This window comes from Nymphaea colorata, chromosome 7 (assembly GCF_008831285.2).
Source record: "Nymphaea colorata isolate Beijing-Zhang1983 chromosome 7, ASM883128v2, whole genome shotgun sequence".
Classification (NCBI taxonomy): Eukaryota; Viridiplantae; Streptophyta; class Magnoliopsida; order Nymphaeales; family Nymphaeaceae; genus Nymphaea; species Nymphaea colorata.
Window position 1 is genome coordinate 2,799,053 of NC_045144.1, and position 18,126 is coordinate 2,817,178.

Below are 18,126 nucleotides of genomic sequence, written 5' to 3' on the forward strand. Positions count from 1 at the left end.
CAAGCATCGTTAGCAATCTTGAAAAGTCGGATCATCTTCCTTTAGTTGCCTTTTATAATATAACATTTTTCAGAACCGCAGATACACATGAGCAAAGATGCTCCACGTCAACCAGCATGAGGCTTCAATGATGCACTCCCTTGTATTTTGGTCAGAGTTTTGAGGACTACCAAATTATTTGATGAAAAAATTTCTTGCTACGTAGATAGCAGAGATACGCCTTATTAACAGCATTTTAGACAAAATTTAATCCGTCAATTTCTATATGAAGCCCCACTCCTGCCCATTATTGTTTTAATAAATACATAGTCATGAAAGAACGCATTTGATATAAGAAACATTAAATTGAATGACTAAAAACCAATAACAACAACAAAAAAATGGATACAACACAATCAATGACAAGAATGGAAGAGAAAAATTGATCGCACCAATTGCTGAGATGCTAGATTATCCAAGAAGAAAAATGATTTCTAACCCAATCTAATTACTAGATTTCTATCAAGAAATTTAGCGCCCCTCACTTTCCCTTGGATGCCACTGGGCAAATGTATGACACGCCTTTGATCTCCTGCTTCAACCAATAGCTCTGAACCTCCTCTATACTGCAATTATCAGTTGGAAGGCACAAAAAACCAGCTGATTATTTTAATTTTCAAGTGTCCTCAAAACAACTCCAAAACAAAGTGGTGAGGATAACATCAGATAGGTAGTTTACAGCAGATGATTTATGAAAGCCTACCTGCATTAACTATAAATATGTATGTGCAATTGTTCTAATCAAACACCATTCATTAAATTTAAGGGCATTCAAATTGGTAATTAATACATACATTCATTTGGTTGTTGAGGCTCCTACAACATAAATCAACGACTTTTAGACAGTAGGCAATACAGACATTCCTCTAAGAAAAAATTACATGAAATATAGATATGGCCTTGACATTTAACTTAAAACTTGAAAAGGAGAGCCTAAAGGGAATATCTAACTGAAAAAGGTTAGCTCTTCGTAAACTAGTTTTCTATGAAGGTAAAAGTCAAACCACAAAATACAAGCAGCATATAATCGAATTAAGCTTCTGGATATTAAAAAAGGTATTATTTAACATGAGACAGGTACCACGAAAAATCAATAATTAGCACTTCCTGATAAAGAACATCTCCATAATAAAAATACTTTTAATAAAGATAGCATCACAGAGATCATTTTTGTCTCCTTGTTCAACCTATTGAAGATTTTAAAGGCTATGCTCAAATTTGTGATGCTTGCTTATTAGCAATATGAGTATGCAACTATTTAAAAAGTCAATGCAATTATTCTTTAGATCTCTCTTTGCATAACAGCCTTTCTTTAGCCCACTCTTAATTTTTGGACCATCTTCTAATGATTGCCTTCTTTTTGGTTAAAGCTCAGATGAATGTCCATAAACTTGATTGATTGTCCCAAAAATATTGCTATACCGTAGATCCTACAGCCCAATAATTAGCAGTTAGTGATGTAACCTAAAGTGGACAATCTTATATTCTAGGGAGTTGTAGTCTGACAAATGTTCACAAACAGATTATGGTACCAATATGATTAACATTACATGACTCCTTGGTCTACTATCCAAGTTTTGGCTTCTGATCCAGTTGACATGAACAGGAAACCATGAATCAAAAAAGGAAGATCTTCAGTTCATTCAATTAAAAGAGACACTGGAACATCAGAATTACTGAATGCTAAATACTTGAAAGTTATGTTCCATATTAGTTCTACGGTTCTAATAAAATAATATGTTTTAACTCGATGTGGTGCATCTTCTGCCTGTCATGCAGTTCCACAAACTCAAAACACATCCTCTATTTCCCTTTAGCTGAAAATTGAGCAAAAATTCATAGATTTAAACAACCACATATTTGCATGAGAATAACAGAAATACCTGGTATAACTTGATTTCTGATTTATCAAAGCCGGGCATGAAAAGTGTAACAGTCTTTTCGCCTTGGTCAAACAGGACATTTGACTGAAAATCTCGGTTTGCTCCAAGGAGGAGCTGCTGTGCACCATTACTTAAACCATTCAAAGCCATCTCCCAGTTAACAGGATAGTTTGTTGAAACATATGGCAAGTTTTCAAAAGGTAATGGAGCAAGCTTTTCTTTTGCAAGACTGCAGGATGTCGTAGAAGATTCTGCACTAAAACCAAAAGCACCATATACTTGTCCTCCAGCTTGGATTGTGCAGCCCCAATAGCGCAATGCAGAAATAACAGACACTGAATTACTGGTATCCATGGTAAGGTAACAAGAAAACCTTGATGGGTCCAAAAAGGCAGAGGATGCTTTCTACAGCAATAAACCAGATTACAAAATCACATATGATGGTTGAACACTAACTCATTGATAAAAAAGGTAACAAAATAATACCTTCAAGGCTCGATCTGCAGCATTCCACATCTCTGAGCTCGCTACATCAAGGCCAGAAGCACCATTCAGGTTGACTGATTCGTTCACTAACTTGATCAATGAAGGTGCAACAAGTCTCCCACTGTCAGTCTTTTCAGCTAAACTTCGGATATACTTTAAATACCATCTGCTTAGGTTATGCAGCTTAGTTTATATATTTTCCTATACGTGCTCAATCACATTGTTATAGCAATATACCTTGCTCTTTCAGAAGCACCAACCATGCGTAAGGACTCCTCACTGCTTATACCATCATATACAATCACATCAAACTCGATCGTCTTCTTTGACGCACTCATGTTTAGCCCAAGTAAACCGGTCAATCCTTCCAATGCCTCAAGTGAAAGAACAGAATCCATCCCAGGGAGAATGCCAAGCTCCTCACCCACAACCTATTATGGTACAAGATTCGTAAACAACTCTTCTGCAGATCAGCTGATATTAGATGTTTCCCATACCAATAAGCAGACAGGAAATCAAACAAAAAGCTTTATGAGAAGCTTGAGAAAAAAAATTGCAGTCACAGCACAAAAAAGATAAGGCAGTGCAGAAGGGAACCCACCCCATCAAGCACTCCTTGAGTCAAATTAAGACGAGCATCTGCTTTTTTCATTTGAGAGAGTGGTCCAAGAAGCATCTGCAAAACTGAAATGTGTAAGCATGAACGCTGGAAGTGGTTAGCAACACAACTGTGGGAACTAATATCAAATTAGATGGGAAGCGACAAATACCCAACCTTGGTTGTTTCCAGGCGAACTGCAGATAGATTGTCACCACAGGGAATAGGTGAAGATCCAATTTTACAGTCCAATAAGACCTCAGACATAAGATCCAGAGATTGTATCACCAAACAGGTTTGCAGCCCCATTTTGGCATAATACTGCGAAACCAGTGGAAACTTCAGTGGAAAGAAGACCAGTAGATATGGCTAAAAGTGGTCAGCTACAGTATTGATTCATCCATGGAAAGGCTGGATTGTGAAAAGAATGGTTCAAAATAGATATCAATAAACTGTTCATCGCAAAATCTAAAATAACTAGAGCTTGACAATAACCGCATTGGACTGGGCTCCTTTCCAGTAAATAGATCAAGTCCTGGTCGGGTGCAACAATTACCATATCCAACTAACACGTTGCAGGCATTGCCTGATCCAACTGATCGGGAAATGGCTGATCAAGTCGCAGTATACTTGCTTGGGATCCAAGATTTTCGACGCTTAAGAAACTTTCTTATATGTCCTAGCAGAAGATGAAAAGCAGGTGGCAGAGAGGTTATGAAGTGTTTGAGATGAAGACCATGGACCAAATTTCATCAGTCTCCGCGGATGCGTTCTCCCATGTTTGAAATTCTAAAGTAAGCTAGACTTGGGGTTCACCATGATTTACTGTCGGGAATCACCGCGTCAAGTGGTCTAGTCCGACGTTGTAAAAACGTGTAACTTGTTTGTGTATCAATCGGGCCAATAGTTAGATGTATCCAGTTAGAAAGAAAGAAACTAGTAAAAATTTTAATTTCTTTTCTAAACAAATCGCTCATTCGCTCTTGGGTGGTAGACCTAGCCATGCTTGTCTATAACCCGCTCTATTTGCAGCTGCCTTCCCAACAGTGTAAAACTCTTGAATGAAGGGTCTTTGAACTCCGGCAACTTTGATATTTGCAAGCACCGCAAGAAGTCACAACGAGGTTTGAACTCATAACCAGCCAGTCGCCAGGGCTCTCCTTGGTTGCAAAGACCGCACATAATTATTTTATTTTTTTATTACTGTGGTTAAAAGTAACCAAAAGGCAATTACTTAAAATTGCAAATTTCAAAACGAATTTGCCAATTAGAAAGGCCGGACACATTTGTCAACGTCTAAAGTCAGGGATGACCAATCCAGCTTCACCCATTTCCCCGCGAAGAGAGCCAGAAAAGCAAGATTTCTGTTTAGGAGAAGAACATTCCAAGGACAACAAAATCTTATCCAGAAGCACGTCGGTCATTTATGGGAATAAATGGGATACACATGAAAAGAGGTTTCACCACTACATCTAACCTGAGCAGCAAGAACTGCCGCGGTGGTTTTGCCGGAGCCTCCTTTTCCCAAGAACGTCACCAGCCTCGGCGGCCCCTTCGAGGGTGCCGATACTTTCGGCTCTGTGATTGTGGCCTTCGCGCTCCTCCCCCTTTTCCAGAATCGCAAGTTAGGAGTTCCGGGAGGAGAGCGAATATTAGGGCTTGCTCGGAAGATGGCAATGGAGGAAGAGAAGGAGAGGGGAAGGTATGAGGAAGAAGAAGCCATGGTTCAATTTCTGAAGCAGAGGAGGAAGTGGATGGAGCTTTTGTCTTGAAGATGATGCGCAAGCATCTTGAGTGGCGGGGCGATGGCCATTTTTTGTAATGTCGTTGTTTCTGTGGGAATTACAAACTGCCGACCACAGTAAATGGGTCGTGGGTCGGATACCGTTTCCATTAAAATTAGAAAACAATCCGCAGTGTCAATAGGCCGTCCTTCTTAACAAATTAAATAACACAACGAATTCAAACAAATTCAATGGCGACTGGGTATTTTAATCACTCAGACAGTTCAACTAAACATGATAATGATTAAGAAAAAAATAAAAACAAAAAAGACGGTGAACATTTTGTTTACATATTATTTTGTATTTTTTTCTCTAAACCATTTATTCATATTAAATAGACAACTTTGATTAGATGGTTGAATAAAAAATCAGAATCATCATTTACTCACTCTAACTAACACATTAAAAATACAAGACAATTCTTTGCAAGATAGTTAAAATTTAAAAATTTATTACTTAAAAAATGTAAATTATCATTAACATTATAATATACTATTACTGCATTATAAATTGCAAGCAATGTCACTTTAGTAACTATTTTTTAGCGATAATTTTTTAATTTCAACTTCTAGTAACATCTAAACACAATAGCATTGAAAATCCCAAGAAAACAAAGTTAATATTTAGTATTGTTTTATAGGAAGCTTCATTAGGGGTCGTGGAGAGCCATGCCACCATCTCTAAGACACTAGTTTGTCTTTTTAATATGCGAGATTAAGTAAAATAAAACATATATAATAGGTTGTTCGACATTATGTGAGTGTCCTATAAATCAACTTAAAGATTGGGACAAATTAACAAAACAATAAGACTAATGTTTTATGAATCTAAACCAATCTTTGGGTAAATTCACGGAACACTCACTCTAGTGCCAAACAACCACTAAAAATATAAATCACCGAACAACCACTAAAAATATAAATCACCGTTATGTTTGGGATAAAAAAAAAGTGCCAATGGATGCGTGTAGGCAAATACGAATCATTACTCATTTTTTTAAAAACTAATAAATGGAACTATTTTTATATAAACAAATCTTACAGAGCCATTACTCACAAAAATATTGCTTTTTGATATAAAATGACAAGTACTTCTTACAAACAGTCATTATTACTTCGGCTGATGAAAGATGTTTTCGCCTAGAAGGGAAAATTTTTCATTATTTTACATTAAAAATTAATATTTTGATCAATAAGAGGTTTCTTTTAGAAATTTTCTCAAAAGTAGAACGCCTATTTGTTAACTTTTAAAAACTGAGTAAAGATTTATTATTTGCTCAAATGTTAGGCATCTTTCCATAATTTTTCCTTGATATGTATTTAAATCTTCATAATATAGACACTCATATCTGATTGGCATTATGAAAAATGTGTGTTGCTCAACAAAACCAAACGCACTCATTAAAAACAAACCATGAATTTTCAAATAAAAGCTCCGGCAAGAGTTGGAATAAAAGCTCGGGTGAGGCGTGGCATGAATTAAACACAATGAATTATGCAAGTTGAATTTTAGGGGCCGGGTTTTTCTATAGGTAGTGAATTACGTCGACTTTTATAGAAATGTAAGTAATCTTTATATTTTCGCTGAAATCCATATAGATATCCCTTTTCTCATAGAGGCCTCCCAAACAGATGATCATTGAGGTGAGTGAAGGTCCTCTTGAAACCCCAAGTAAGGCTCAAAATGAAGGATTCCCCTAAGAAAGGCTCCGAGAGGCAAACCAGACCTGAAATCGACAAGGGGCCCTAGGAAGCACGAGTAGAAGCAATTCTGAATACGGTAAGGTCAACCACATTCCAAAACCGCAATGGAAGGTGGGGAAGGGGGATCAATCATCACCACAGACAGAGCAGGACCTATCAAAGATAAGAGAAAGACAAACACAAGAATTAACTTGGTTCGGTTCATTAAATGAACCTACATCCATAAAACTCTTACTCTCTCAATGTGTTTCTGAGAATGAGGTTCCATTATATATATATATGTGTGTGTGTGTATGCACCATGGTTGCTCTTTACAATTTTATCGAGATCTATATATATATATATATATATATATATATATATATATATATATATATATATATAAGTTGCTTTCAAGATCAACCCCTTGATTTAAGGGATGCACCATGGTTGCTCTTTACAATTTTATCGAGAACTCTACATTTTGGATAGACCTTCTTGGCTTCTTGCTGAAATGAGCTCCTTCCTTTTTGCTTGGAGTTGTTATCTTCACCATTTTGGTAGGGCACGTTCTTTCTATCTTCGACAGCTTTTTCAATACTCCCACTCAAGTTGTGTCCATTTATTTTCACTGGGTTTGTCATGATATATGCAATTTGATCCTGCATTGAGATATTTTTTATACTTATATTTTGTTTGGCAACTTTATCTCTAATAAGATGGAGATCTACTTCAATATGCTTGCTCTTGTTGTGTAAAACTAGATGGGACGCAATACATCAGTCACCAACATTATCACATCACACAATTGCTAGATTATTGGTTGGAATTTTTAATTCTTGTAACAAAAATTTCAACCATATAATTTCTGCAACCGTGTTGGCCAGAGCACAATATTCTGATTCCGTGCTAGATCTAGATATGTTTTCTGGATCTCCATGTAATCAGATTTGGACCAATGTATATGGCATGCCCACTAGTTGATTTTCTATCGTTTGGGTTTCCACACCTGTCGACATCAGTATGTGCATTGATAGAAAAATCTAAAGACCACTTGCCAGTGCCTTTGAGATACTTGAGTATTCAATTTACTACCTCCCAATGTTTATCAGTTGGATTGCGTCTATAGTGGCAAAACTCAGTTAATTGCAAATGGTATATCTGGCCTGGTGAGAGTGGCATATTAAAGAGCTCCAACGCTTCTGTAAAGAAGTGGATTTGATAAGGCTGATCAAGATTTGACCAAGTTGCCATAGGTGATCGAGCTGCTTTAGAGTCAAACATAGTCATTTTCTTCATAATGTCTCCAATATAGTGTTAGTACAAAAAAATTCCATTTTGCCCACTTTTAATTTCAATGCCAAAGGAGTAATGTATATTTTTCAAGCCCTTAAGAGTGAATTTCTTTGCAAGCCTACATATAAGAGCTTTTACAAATCTTTGAGAGTTACAAATATATGAGCATAAACACAAAATAATCGTTTATCTCATAATAAAAAGAGAATTATCAATATGTTCTCCCTTAAATACAATTCTTTGTAGAAGCATACTCAACCTAACCAAGCATGTGGTGCTTGTTTGAGATCATACAATGTTTTTAGCAGTTTACATGTACACATAGTCAGGATATTTAGAATCATCAAATTCTTTTAGTTGCTACATGTAAACTTCTTCACTAATAAAACCATGTAAGAAAATGTTTTGAACATCAAGCTGTTTTGTACACCAATATTTGGATATTGCAAGAGATAAAAGATTTATGGTTGTTGTCTACTTGACTATAAGATTGAATGATTCTAAGGAATCTCTCGATGATTGTACCCTTTGGCAACTAACCTTGCCTCGTATCTTTCAATGGTTCCATCTACGTGTTTCTTGATTTTGAAAATCCATTTACTCCCAACAATATTCTGATTTTCAGGTCTAAGAACTAGAATCCACATTTGTTTTTTTTAAAGGATCCATTTTATTTTCCATATCAAATTTTTCACTGAGAATTTTGTAAAGCCTCTTTTATAGTTACATTTTCTTTGTCTTGGGCCAAAATAAAGAGGATGTGCTTAGGCATGAGATGCTTGGATTGGGTTGAGTAGACCTTGAGAACATGAGAGCTGTCTTGGGCCATGTGACCATATGGTGAGTGCACCCATCATTGGGTTGACTAGGACTAGTGCCACATTTTGTGAGAGAAGGAGACAAACTTGGAGAACTTTCAGGCTTGCTGGTAAGGTTATTTCATTTTGGTGAGTCGACTTGTAGTTTTCATCAGGTAATGAAACATCATTGGGATCTATATTTCATTTATTATAGGTTTACTTGATGGTGGTCCAATCACAATGAAGAAATTTGCTTGGATCAGTGGATGGGTGGAGTCAAAGTTATACATTGGTCAATGAGGCCCAACTTAAAAGGAAACTCATTCTCATTAAAGATGACATGGTGAGAGAATAAAATTCTACTAGTTTTTATGCTCAAGCAAAAAAGTAACCATGATGTTTAGGAATGTAGCCAATGAAAACACAAATTTTGGATCAAGCTTGTACTTTCTATAAGGTCTTAAGCATAGGTAACATGGGCATCCAAAAACTATAAGAAAGTGAAGGTCTGGTTGAGTTTTGAAGAAACATTTTTATGAAACTCTTTTCATTCAACATTTTGAAAGGAATTCTATTCATAAAGAACACAGCAGTATTGAAAGCATAAGACCAAAAGCGAGAGGGAATGTTAACTTTGGCCATCAATGTGAGGCCACTTTCTACAATTTGCCTATGCGTTTTTTGATAGTTCCACGTAAAAATATTTGATTTTATACCCAAATATCAATTCAACATGTGTTGTGAATTTTTGAAATACATAAAGCAAATCCAAGAGTACTTTCAATAAGCATCAACGAATAGAACATATTATTGAAAACCATCAATAATGTCTACTAGAGATAGCCCCCAAACTTCCAAATAAACAATTTCAAGAGCATGCTTAATTGGAATGAAGAAATTAAAAATGGCAAAGGTTATAACTCTTCTCGAGTTGACACGCCTCACAGATTTATTGCTAAATTCACTAGGGCAAGGCTAACTAAACTATTCTAACACCTTAATCACAACATTAGATGTCAGGTGTTCCATCCTTTTGTGTCGTACGTAAACTAACTTTTTCTTGATTGCAAAAATATGTTTATTTCTAACAAAAGAGTAGTGTAAAAAACTTCTTCACTTTCCCCTTGGAGTAGAGTTTTCCTTGTAGTGGCATCCTTCATGTAGTAAATGCACTGAAAGAAGATTTTTTGAAATTTGAGGAACATGCAGTATGTTATCCATCACAAAGTTATCAGAAAAAGGTAGAGCCAATATATTTGATGTTCAAATCTGATCTGTCTCCAATTTGAACACTATTAGCACCTTGATATTTAACATGATTTGAAAGATTGTTTAAGTCATTTGTGACATGATGAGATGGACCTGAATTTGAATGCCAATTTTTGTCACCAAAGTTCTCATGTGGAGTAGCATGATAGACTTTAGGCATTGGTGGAGCGTTATTCTACACAAACAAGGCAAGTTGATAACATATCTGAGCAGAATGAGCTAGTCTATCACAAATCTGACATACTATATGCTGATTATCTTGATTGAATCTGATGCATCCTTAGTCATGCCCACTGTTGCCATGACCATAATAAGAAAATCACTATGAGTGCTACTAAATGTATTTTTGGCTGCTAGCTGGCACATTTAATTGGTCACTGATAAAATTCTTAGTCATACCATTAAAGTTCTTTTCTTGAATAAGAAAAATGTATAGACTTCTCCCGAGTCTCCATAGAGACAATAAAAGGATGATACTCATTGTGCAAACATTTCAAAATTTGCATAATTAGATCTTCATCAAATACTACCCATGCAACTGAGGAGCAATGTTTCTTGCTTGCTGAATATATTCATCGATGCTTGTGTTGTCTTTTTCAAGATCTTGGAGCTGGCTCTTAAGTTGCATAATTTTGGATCTCAAATGAGTTGCATATGAAGTTTTGAAAACATTACAGGCTTCTTGAGAAGTTTGCAAACCAATAATTTGACTATGAACATACTCACTCAAGAAAGATATCAACAAAGACAATAACAATTTGTTATGCTTAGTCCAGCTAATGTATTCAAAATTAATTTTAGAAGAATTTCCAACATGCTTGGGAGGATATTTGATACATCAACATAACTAGACCTATCATAAGTAATAAGAATCAGTTTAAACTATCACTTTCAATAAAAGTAATTGTTGGTAGGAAGTTTGATAGATAAATAGTTATGAAGATTGGAAGGAACTTGAGTAAATGCAAATTTGTTGCCTCTCGAGATAGTGAACTGACTATGTCTTTTGCCAAAGGATGCTTCGAAAACCATAGTTGACTATCACTGAAGCTTTAATACCATATCAAAGAATAAGAGAAAGACAAACATGTGAATTAACGTGGTTCGGTTCATGAAAAGAACATAGACACAAGACACTCCCTCTTTCAATGTGTTTGAGGATAGTGCTATATATATATAAGATGTTTTCAAGATCAATCCCTCGATCTAAAGGATATACATGATTGCTCTTTACAATTTTATCGAGATGTCTAGATCTTAGATAGATCTTCTAAACTTCTTGCTGAAATGGGCTCTTTATTTTTTGCTTGGATTCATTCTCCTCTTCATTTTGATAGGATACATTCTCTCTATCTTCGATAACTTCTCTAATAAGGCCCTCGAGGGTTTGCGAAGGATATCCTCTCCGTTGTGCAAGGTACACCCACACATTATGGTAATACCTACCCTTTTTCCCTTATTCTCGATGGTACGGACTTGGATTCTCTGTCCTTCATTAGGATTTGAACTCATGGTCGGCACCATGGAAGCAGGATGAAGCTGAGTAATGGCAAAAGATAAAGGATTAAACAAGCACCTTGGCCCCAGGTGCAACCAAAAGGTGGTGGACATGGGAGAGGTAGTAAAGGGAGAAAAGAACATAAAATCTCATTGATGGATAAAAATGAAGATAAGGAAAAGGAAGATGGATGGAAAAAGGTAGAAAAAAATGCTTGAAAAATCAAAAACTTCCTAAAGGCACCAACCACGAATTGAGCCTAGATAAAGAGAATGTTACAACATGTGAGGCAGTTATGGAATCAAACAACGAAGATAGAGATCGGTGGGCCACTAGTTGTGAATTATCATTATGGCCTCAAATATGAGAGGGGATGTGAGGGCAACAACTTAGAAAGACCTCATCAACCTCTACAACAAGGAGAGACTCAATTACAATTTCTTTTTGATACTCAAACCAGGAAGCTCATTATTGATAGCATTGCTAGAAGATGCAGAGACCAAGAAGTTGCTTCTAATGAAGAGGCGGAGGAAAATCCTGCAATAGTCGTCTACCTATGGAACTAACGTAAGCTTATAGCTTGGAATTAGAATAGTAGTGGGTGGTGGCTGACTACTTGCTTCATGAACACAATGAACAACCTCCAATGCAAAGCTATTGGCATGTATCTCCTGAGCCATCCAATTCTACATCGGACCTCATTGCATGAGTTGATTGAAGAGATTAATAGATCTAACATCCTCATTCTAGTATTAGGGGATTTCAACATAGCAATCTAGAAACAAATAAAACAAAACAAAAACCTAATACGTTGTGTGGTAAGGATTTTAACAACTTTATAGTGTCCTGCGTTCTAGTGGAAGCCAGAGTTAATCAGAGTATGTATACATAGAACAACAAACAATATGGGAACTAACACAGATTATGTAAGCTTGACTAGGTTTTTGTCACCCACCAATGGATCAATTCCATTGCAAAGCAATACAAACAAACATTCTTGAGTTTTTCATCAGGGGATCATAAAATCCTATTGTTTAGTTGGAATAAGCTTAGTGACAATAGTCACAAGATGAATAAATTCAAGATCATCAAACCTTGGCTGGTTGATCCTGAGATGCATAATATAATGATTGAAGAGTGAAGGAAAAGTGAAAGTGAGTGTCAAAGAGTAAGGGTTCTTCAAATGATTACGGGTGTAAAGAAAAGACCTGAGCAGTATAAACAAATTTGGTAGAATTGATGCCAAAGTAGCTACCTTGTACAAGTAGCTAGCAAAGGCTCAAAATTATGCAAAACATGAATGTTTTGTATCTATGCAGGAGAAAGTAGAACATCCTTTGAATTAGATACTGCACTGTAGGTAGAAGAAATGTGGAAAAAACATTGGCCTACTTTTTTTGAGAAAAGATCCAAGGCACAAATGACACTCATTTGATATCATGAAGTAGCATATACAAACCACATACTGAGGGCAAGACAAGTCTAAAACTGCTCAGAAAGACTAATAGAGGGCTGATAGCAACTCAAATATGTAGGATCTCCTCTACTTTTGGCTTCCTGTTGACTTCATAGGGAAATTCAAAGTCTACGGATGATTAAAAAGTCATGGAAAGGATCGTGGCTGTGGCATAACCTAGGCTGGAAATGTGAATGGGGGTGGATTGAGGTCAAATTTCAATGAATAGTAAGAAATAGAGAAAAGATTAAATTCTGAATAGACAAGTGAGCAAGAAGGTTCTATCTCCATTACTTAAATGGGAACCACTATGCTAAATGAGAGAAAGACAAGTACATGACCTTAGCTGAAGCGAAGATAGTATGTGCAAGGGACTCCCTAGACTTGGACATTGTGCATAGAAGTTTAAACAAGGTCCAGATCTTTGCTTTGCTAAATGAGATAGAATGGCTTAATAGAGGAGCTAATGGGATGAAACGGAATGACATTTGGGAGGTAATGAGAAGGTGGGGGCCTAACAACAAATAGAGGAAATACATTTGGGATCCAAACACCCCCTCTAGAGTAGCGTGGACCATCTAGATAGCTTTTAAAGGAAGCACCCTAGATAGGGTCAAGAAATGAGGTATCCCATTAGTGAAACAAGGTCTTTCTTGTGCAAATGGCTGTGGTGTGTAAACACATTTAAGAAAATGCAAGTGTAATGAAGAGAACAAGAAATTGTGGTTGATTTGGGCTATGTCGGGGTCATATATACAAAAAATGCACAGCTAGAGGTAAATCAGAACATAGTGCAAATTCTTACCCTTGACAACAAAAGCAATGGGACAGTTCATGCATTTTGGAAATGCAAGGAAGATGGAAACTTGAAACATGAAGTACTAAAAACAGAAGGAGTTTATGACAGAAATGAAATGCAACTCCTAATGCAATGGCTGAGATCCATAGAACTGAAATGCAACTCCTAATGCAATGGCTGAGATCCACCAGCGAAAACAATAAGAGAAAGGGAGTTATATCCAACAACAAAACATGGACAAGCGGCTTAATTGGATGCTAACAAGCTAAAGAGATACTTCACAAGAATGGAACAATATCAAAGATTATAATCATCTTCTGTGTGTGGTAGAAATGCCCCCGTCTCTTTTTGGAGGTCGATTGATGTGCATATATGGGGTTCATGATACTATTCGACATAGGCAATAGCTAAGTTTGAACCCCCTCACATTGATAGGATGCCATAGAAGAGAACCAAGATCTTGGTGTTAGTATCTTTGCTTGTTGTGGTCTTCGAGTTGCTTTTACCTCTGTGTTTCAGTCGTTTGCTTTTATGTTTTCTAAAGGCCTGGTTTATACCACGTTTGATGCTATGCATCCACCCTTGTTCTTACTTTTTGTTGCATATATACATTTTCTTTCTTAATAAAGGATAAGAGCCTACCTCACGGAAACTTTCCATTGGAAGAAAACGATACTCTTTTCTCATTTAAAAAGTCACTTAGAAAATAGCCTAGCGCCCATAAATATATAATTAATTTTTACTAAGAGTGAAAAGATATTCTAAACTACAAAATGCATCCATGATGTAGCCATCATTTTCATCATCACTTTATATGATAAGTCACATGTAGTATAATATTCAATTATATATTCTCATTCTTCAAAGTTTTGACTTTGGTTTTATGTCTCCTAGTTTTGTTGAAAAAAAAACAAAAAAAAAATGCAAGACAACCCATCTTAAAGTACCTATTATTATTATAATTCCAAGTCATGTCATACATTGTGCTACTATTAAATACTGTGGTTGAGCAATTAGCCAATGAAAATGTATCTTCACTACAAAAAAAATAAGGGTTTGCCGAAGCCCAAATTATGTTGGTAAAACTTTTGATGATGGTGAACAAGGTTGTCATTCAAGTTGGCATTAGTGAAAACTTTCACTGACAATCCATCTCACTTGTCAGTATAGATGACCTACACTGACGCGTTAGGGCAGTAGATAAAATGAATTATTAGCAGCATCTACGGATATTGGTAATAGCAAGTTTTAGTGACACCTTCTGGGCATTGGTAAAACTATTATCAACATTAGAAGTGGATGTCAGTAAATCTTAACCTACGTTCAAGTAAACATCGTTAATATCATTATCAATGCAATTTCAAGCATCGATGAAGGTTTGTTAAATTTTTTTAACCTAATGCACAAATGACATAATTAGATCCAAAAATCGGAACTATATATACATATTAACCTGCTTGCATGTTGAATGTATCAAAGCAAACAATTATATGTCCATACAACAATTGTTCGAAGTTGTACATGGTACATTACAACTTAATAACAAAAGTTCAAACTTATAAAAATACAAACAAAAACTACGCCAACAGTAATGTCATTGTTGAGGTGAAAATCATGTATATCTTGGCGTTGTCAGCATGCCTACAACAAACATTAAGAAAACACGTAGACTTTAGCATAAGTGTGAAGACTTATATGTATTTTTAATAATTTCCTATACTCATGCCTCCAATACATGAATCATGAATATTCAGGCATAACCCACTTCTGTAGAGTTGTCATTTCCTTTAATGAAAATTTATACTTCTCATGTTTCAACACAATAAAGTACATGTTAGTGTAATATTTCAAAATTCATAATTTATATGAAAATATACATACCTATAGACGTAACTATAGATCTATCTTGAATAATAACGGTAGCTTGAAAAAATTATGATATAGCAGTGGTGTGGTAACAAGATTGTTTGCATGTGTACCGATGTAAGTCATTGAATGTTGTGTCTCTCTTCCAATAGATTGGCCCAACAAAATCATTGTTATTTTGTGTTTGGAGCTATTTGTTAAATTTGTTGTAGCTAAAGCTTGATTAATCTTGTTTGTATTCATACTTGTAAGGCCTACAAGTAAATGAAATAATTGTTCATAAGTATACATTAACAACTATTATTCATAGACTAATCAACTATAAATACATGCATATTCATTACCAGAAGGACGTGGATCACTTGGTTTCTGTTCACTACTTATATCTTTGCTCTTCATGATTTCTTTTCTTCCATCGTTTGTGATTCAGTCTCATACGTCGAAGGAATTACATTTCTTCTCCTATATGTACTCTTCATTTATAACACAAACATCACATCAGTTTGAACATATATACAACATCTATATCATCTTATCCTTAACTAAAAGATCAATAACAAATGATCAATTGTACCATTTAATGATAAAACATGTTACACAATTACTAAATTAAGCTACACTACAAGCCGTTCAAGAATATTATAAGTCTTTGAGTCGTTCAAACAATTTGTCGACCTTTTTGTGAGTAGGTAAGAGGCTACGGAGCAAAAGTATTCAAACATCATAAAATGCATTCAAATAACAACCAAATGTAATATTTTGTAAACTAAGTTCATGTGCAGTAGAATTATACATGTTCAAGATATCACGTTGAAATCCAACCCGCAAGCATCGAAATCTAGAGGACAAAAATTAGGAGAAAATTGAGGGTTTTTTGTTTGTGCAAATATTTCATGCAATTAATATATCACACTGAAAGTACTAAGCTCAACAAACATTACTATAAAGTTTCATGGCCAAACAATACCAAAAACTCACTAAATCTTACTGGAAAAATTCAAATATATACCCAAAATTCATGTTATAGCTTAAAATCATTCACAAATAGGAAAAAACTTGACATTAAGATGGAGGAACCTACCTTGTCGTCGTTTAGACATTAAAAGATGATGAACAATGCTTGGAGCCAGAAAACTTCGTTCACCACTAGAAGGAAGAAAAGAGAGGATAAAAAAAAAGATGGAAGAACAAGAAAAGAGAAGAAGAACTCCAGCACAGTTAATAAGTCAAGGAAGTCTTTACCATGCATGAGAAACGTCGGTAAAGGCTATGCTTGAAAACGCTGGTGAAACTTTTTTCGACAATTTTTACTGACGCGTAGAGAAAGTCGGTAAAAGATTTATTAGCAATGTCTACCGTAAACGCATCAATGAAGGTAGAGTTATAATGATGAAGCTTATAGATGTCGGTAATTCTTCTGAAAACACTTTCATGGATTCGAACATGAGCATGTGTTGGTAAAATTTAAATCTTCACCAGCATTTGCACACCGGCCATTGGTAAAAGGTAAATTTTAACGACATTATAATAGTGTGCGTTAGTGAATGCTCACTCTCAATGATGTTTGGGGTCTGACATCGTTAAAAGTAGGCTTTCAACAACATACTGTCCTTGATGTCGTTAAAAGTTTACTTTCACTGATGTCCATTTTTTCATATGTTAGTGAATCATTCCTTTTTTTAGTGCTTTTATTAGGGCTGGGTGTCGGGCCAGGCTGGCACTGAGTACCCGGCCCGGTTCGGGCCGGGGTCTGGGCCTTAATTTTTTTGCGTTGGGTTTTAACACGTTGTGCCCGGCCCGACCCGACATCATAACGGGCTGGGTCTGGGTTAACAAATCGGCCCGTTGGGGCCTGTTCGGTCCGTTACATTTTGATTTCTAGGGTTTTCGTTTGGACTTTGAAAAGATATTGAGCCACCGCCACCATCGCTGCACGCCTGGCCGTCCATCACAGCCACCATCAACCTTCAGTCCGCTGTCGTCGACCTTCAAGGAAACCCAATCAGGGAGGGCAGGAGAGACTTAGAGAGAAAGAAAAATGGAAACAGGGAAACCTGTGCCGCACTGCCTCCTTCCTTCCTCTCGGTTCCTCTTATTCCTTTTCGTTTCCTCCTCCTTCCTTTCCCTCGGTTACTCTTCGTTTCTGCCTCCTTCCTTCCGCGGTTCCTCTTCTTCTTCAACTTCTTCTTCCTCTTTGTTTCCGTCTCCTCCCTTCTCTGTTTGTTCTCCCTTTCATCAAACTCAAAACACTTGAGAGGAAGGAAGCCCTCCTGTTGGGCTCTCCATGGTTGTCGTGCTGGATCCGGACCAGACGGCCGGGCCCGCCCGACTACCAATTCAAAGGCTGGGCCGGGCCGGGCCTCGGAATGGGAAGACGAGGCCCGATACCCGGCCCGACCCGTTAATAAATGGGCCGGGTATCGGGCCGGTCAGATTCGGCCCATTTTCTTAATGGCACTTTCAAATCGAGTCGGGCTGGCTGGGTCCGGCCCGATGCCCAGGCCTAGCTTTTATAACTGTTTTTAGCAACATAAAATAAAAAACAACCATCCGATTATAAAAGCAGCTGGCTGATTTCAATTCATATGTATAACCTCCTCTGTTTGAAAGAGGAATAATTAGTGGGAAAGCCAAAAAGATACTGAGAAACAACAAAAGAACGAACATAAC

The 18,126-nt window shown here is 36.5% G+C and overlaps 1 protein-coding gene across 1 annotated transcript; it reads right to left on the reverse strand.

Moving 5' to 3' along the window:
- Positions 1-245: 245 nt before the first annotated feature.
- On the reverse strand, positions 246-4,880 carry LOC116257091 (uncharacterized protein At1g26090, chloroplastic). The gene is made up of 7 exons (XM_031633706.2): positions 4,484-4,880; positions 3,184-3,327; positions 3,010-3,084; positions 2,646-2,839; positions 2,409-2,574; positions 1,923-2,327; positions 246-605 (listed from the first exon to the last, which is right to left on the reverse strand). Exons 1-7 carry the CDS (start codon positions 4,727-4,729, stop codon positions 474-476), a joined length of 1,362 nt encoding a protein of 453 aa, XP_031489566.1. The 5' UTR covers positions 4,730-4,880; the 3' UTR covers positions 246-473.
- Positions 4,881-18,126: the final 13,246 nt, after the last annotated feature.

Coding starts and splice junctions, on each gene's coding strand:
- LOC116257091 (XM_031633706.2), bottom strand. CDS start 4,729: ATGGCTTCTTCTTCCTCATACCTTCCCCTCTCCTTCTCTTCCTCCATT. Junction 2,840..3,009: donor CTCAAGGAGTGCTTGATGGG/GTGGGTTCCCTT, acceptor GTACCATAATAG/GTTGTGGGTGAGGAGCTTGG. Junction 2,328..2,408: donor CTGCAGATCGAGCCTTGAAG/GTATTATTTTGT, acceptor TTATTGCTGTAG/AAAGCATCCTCTGCCTTTTT.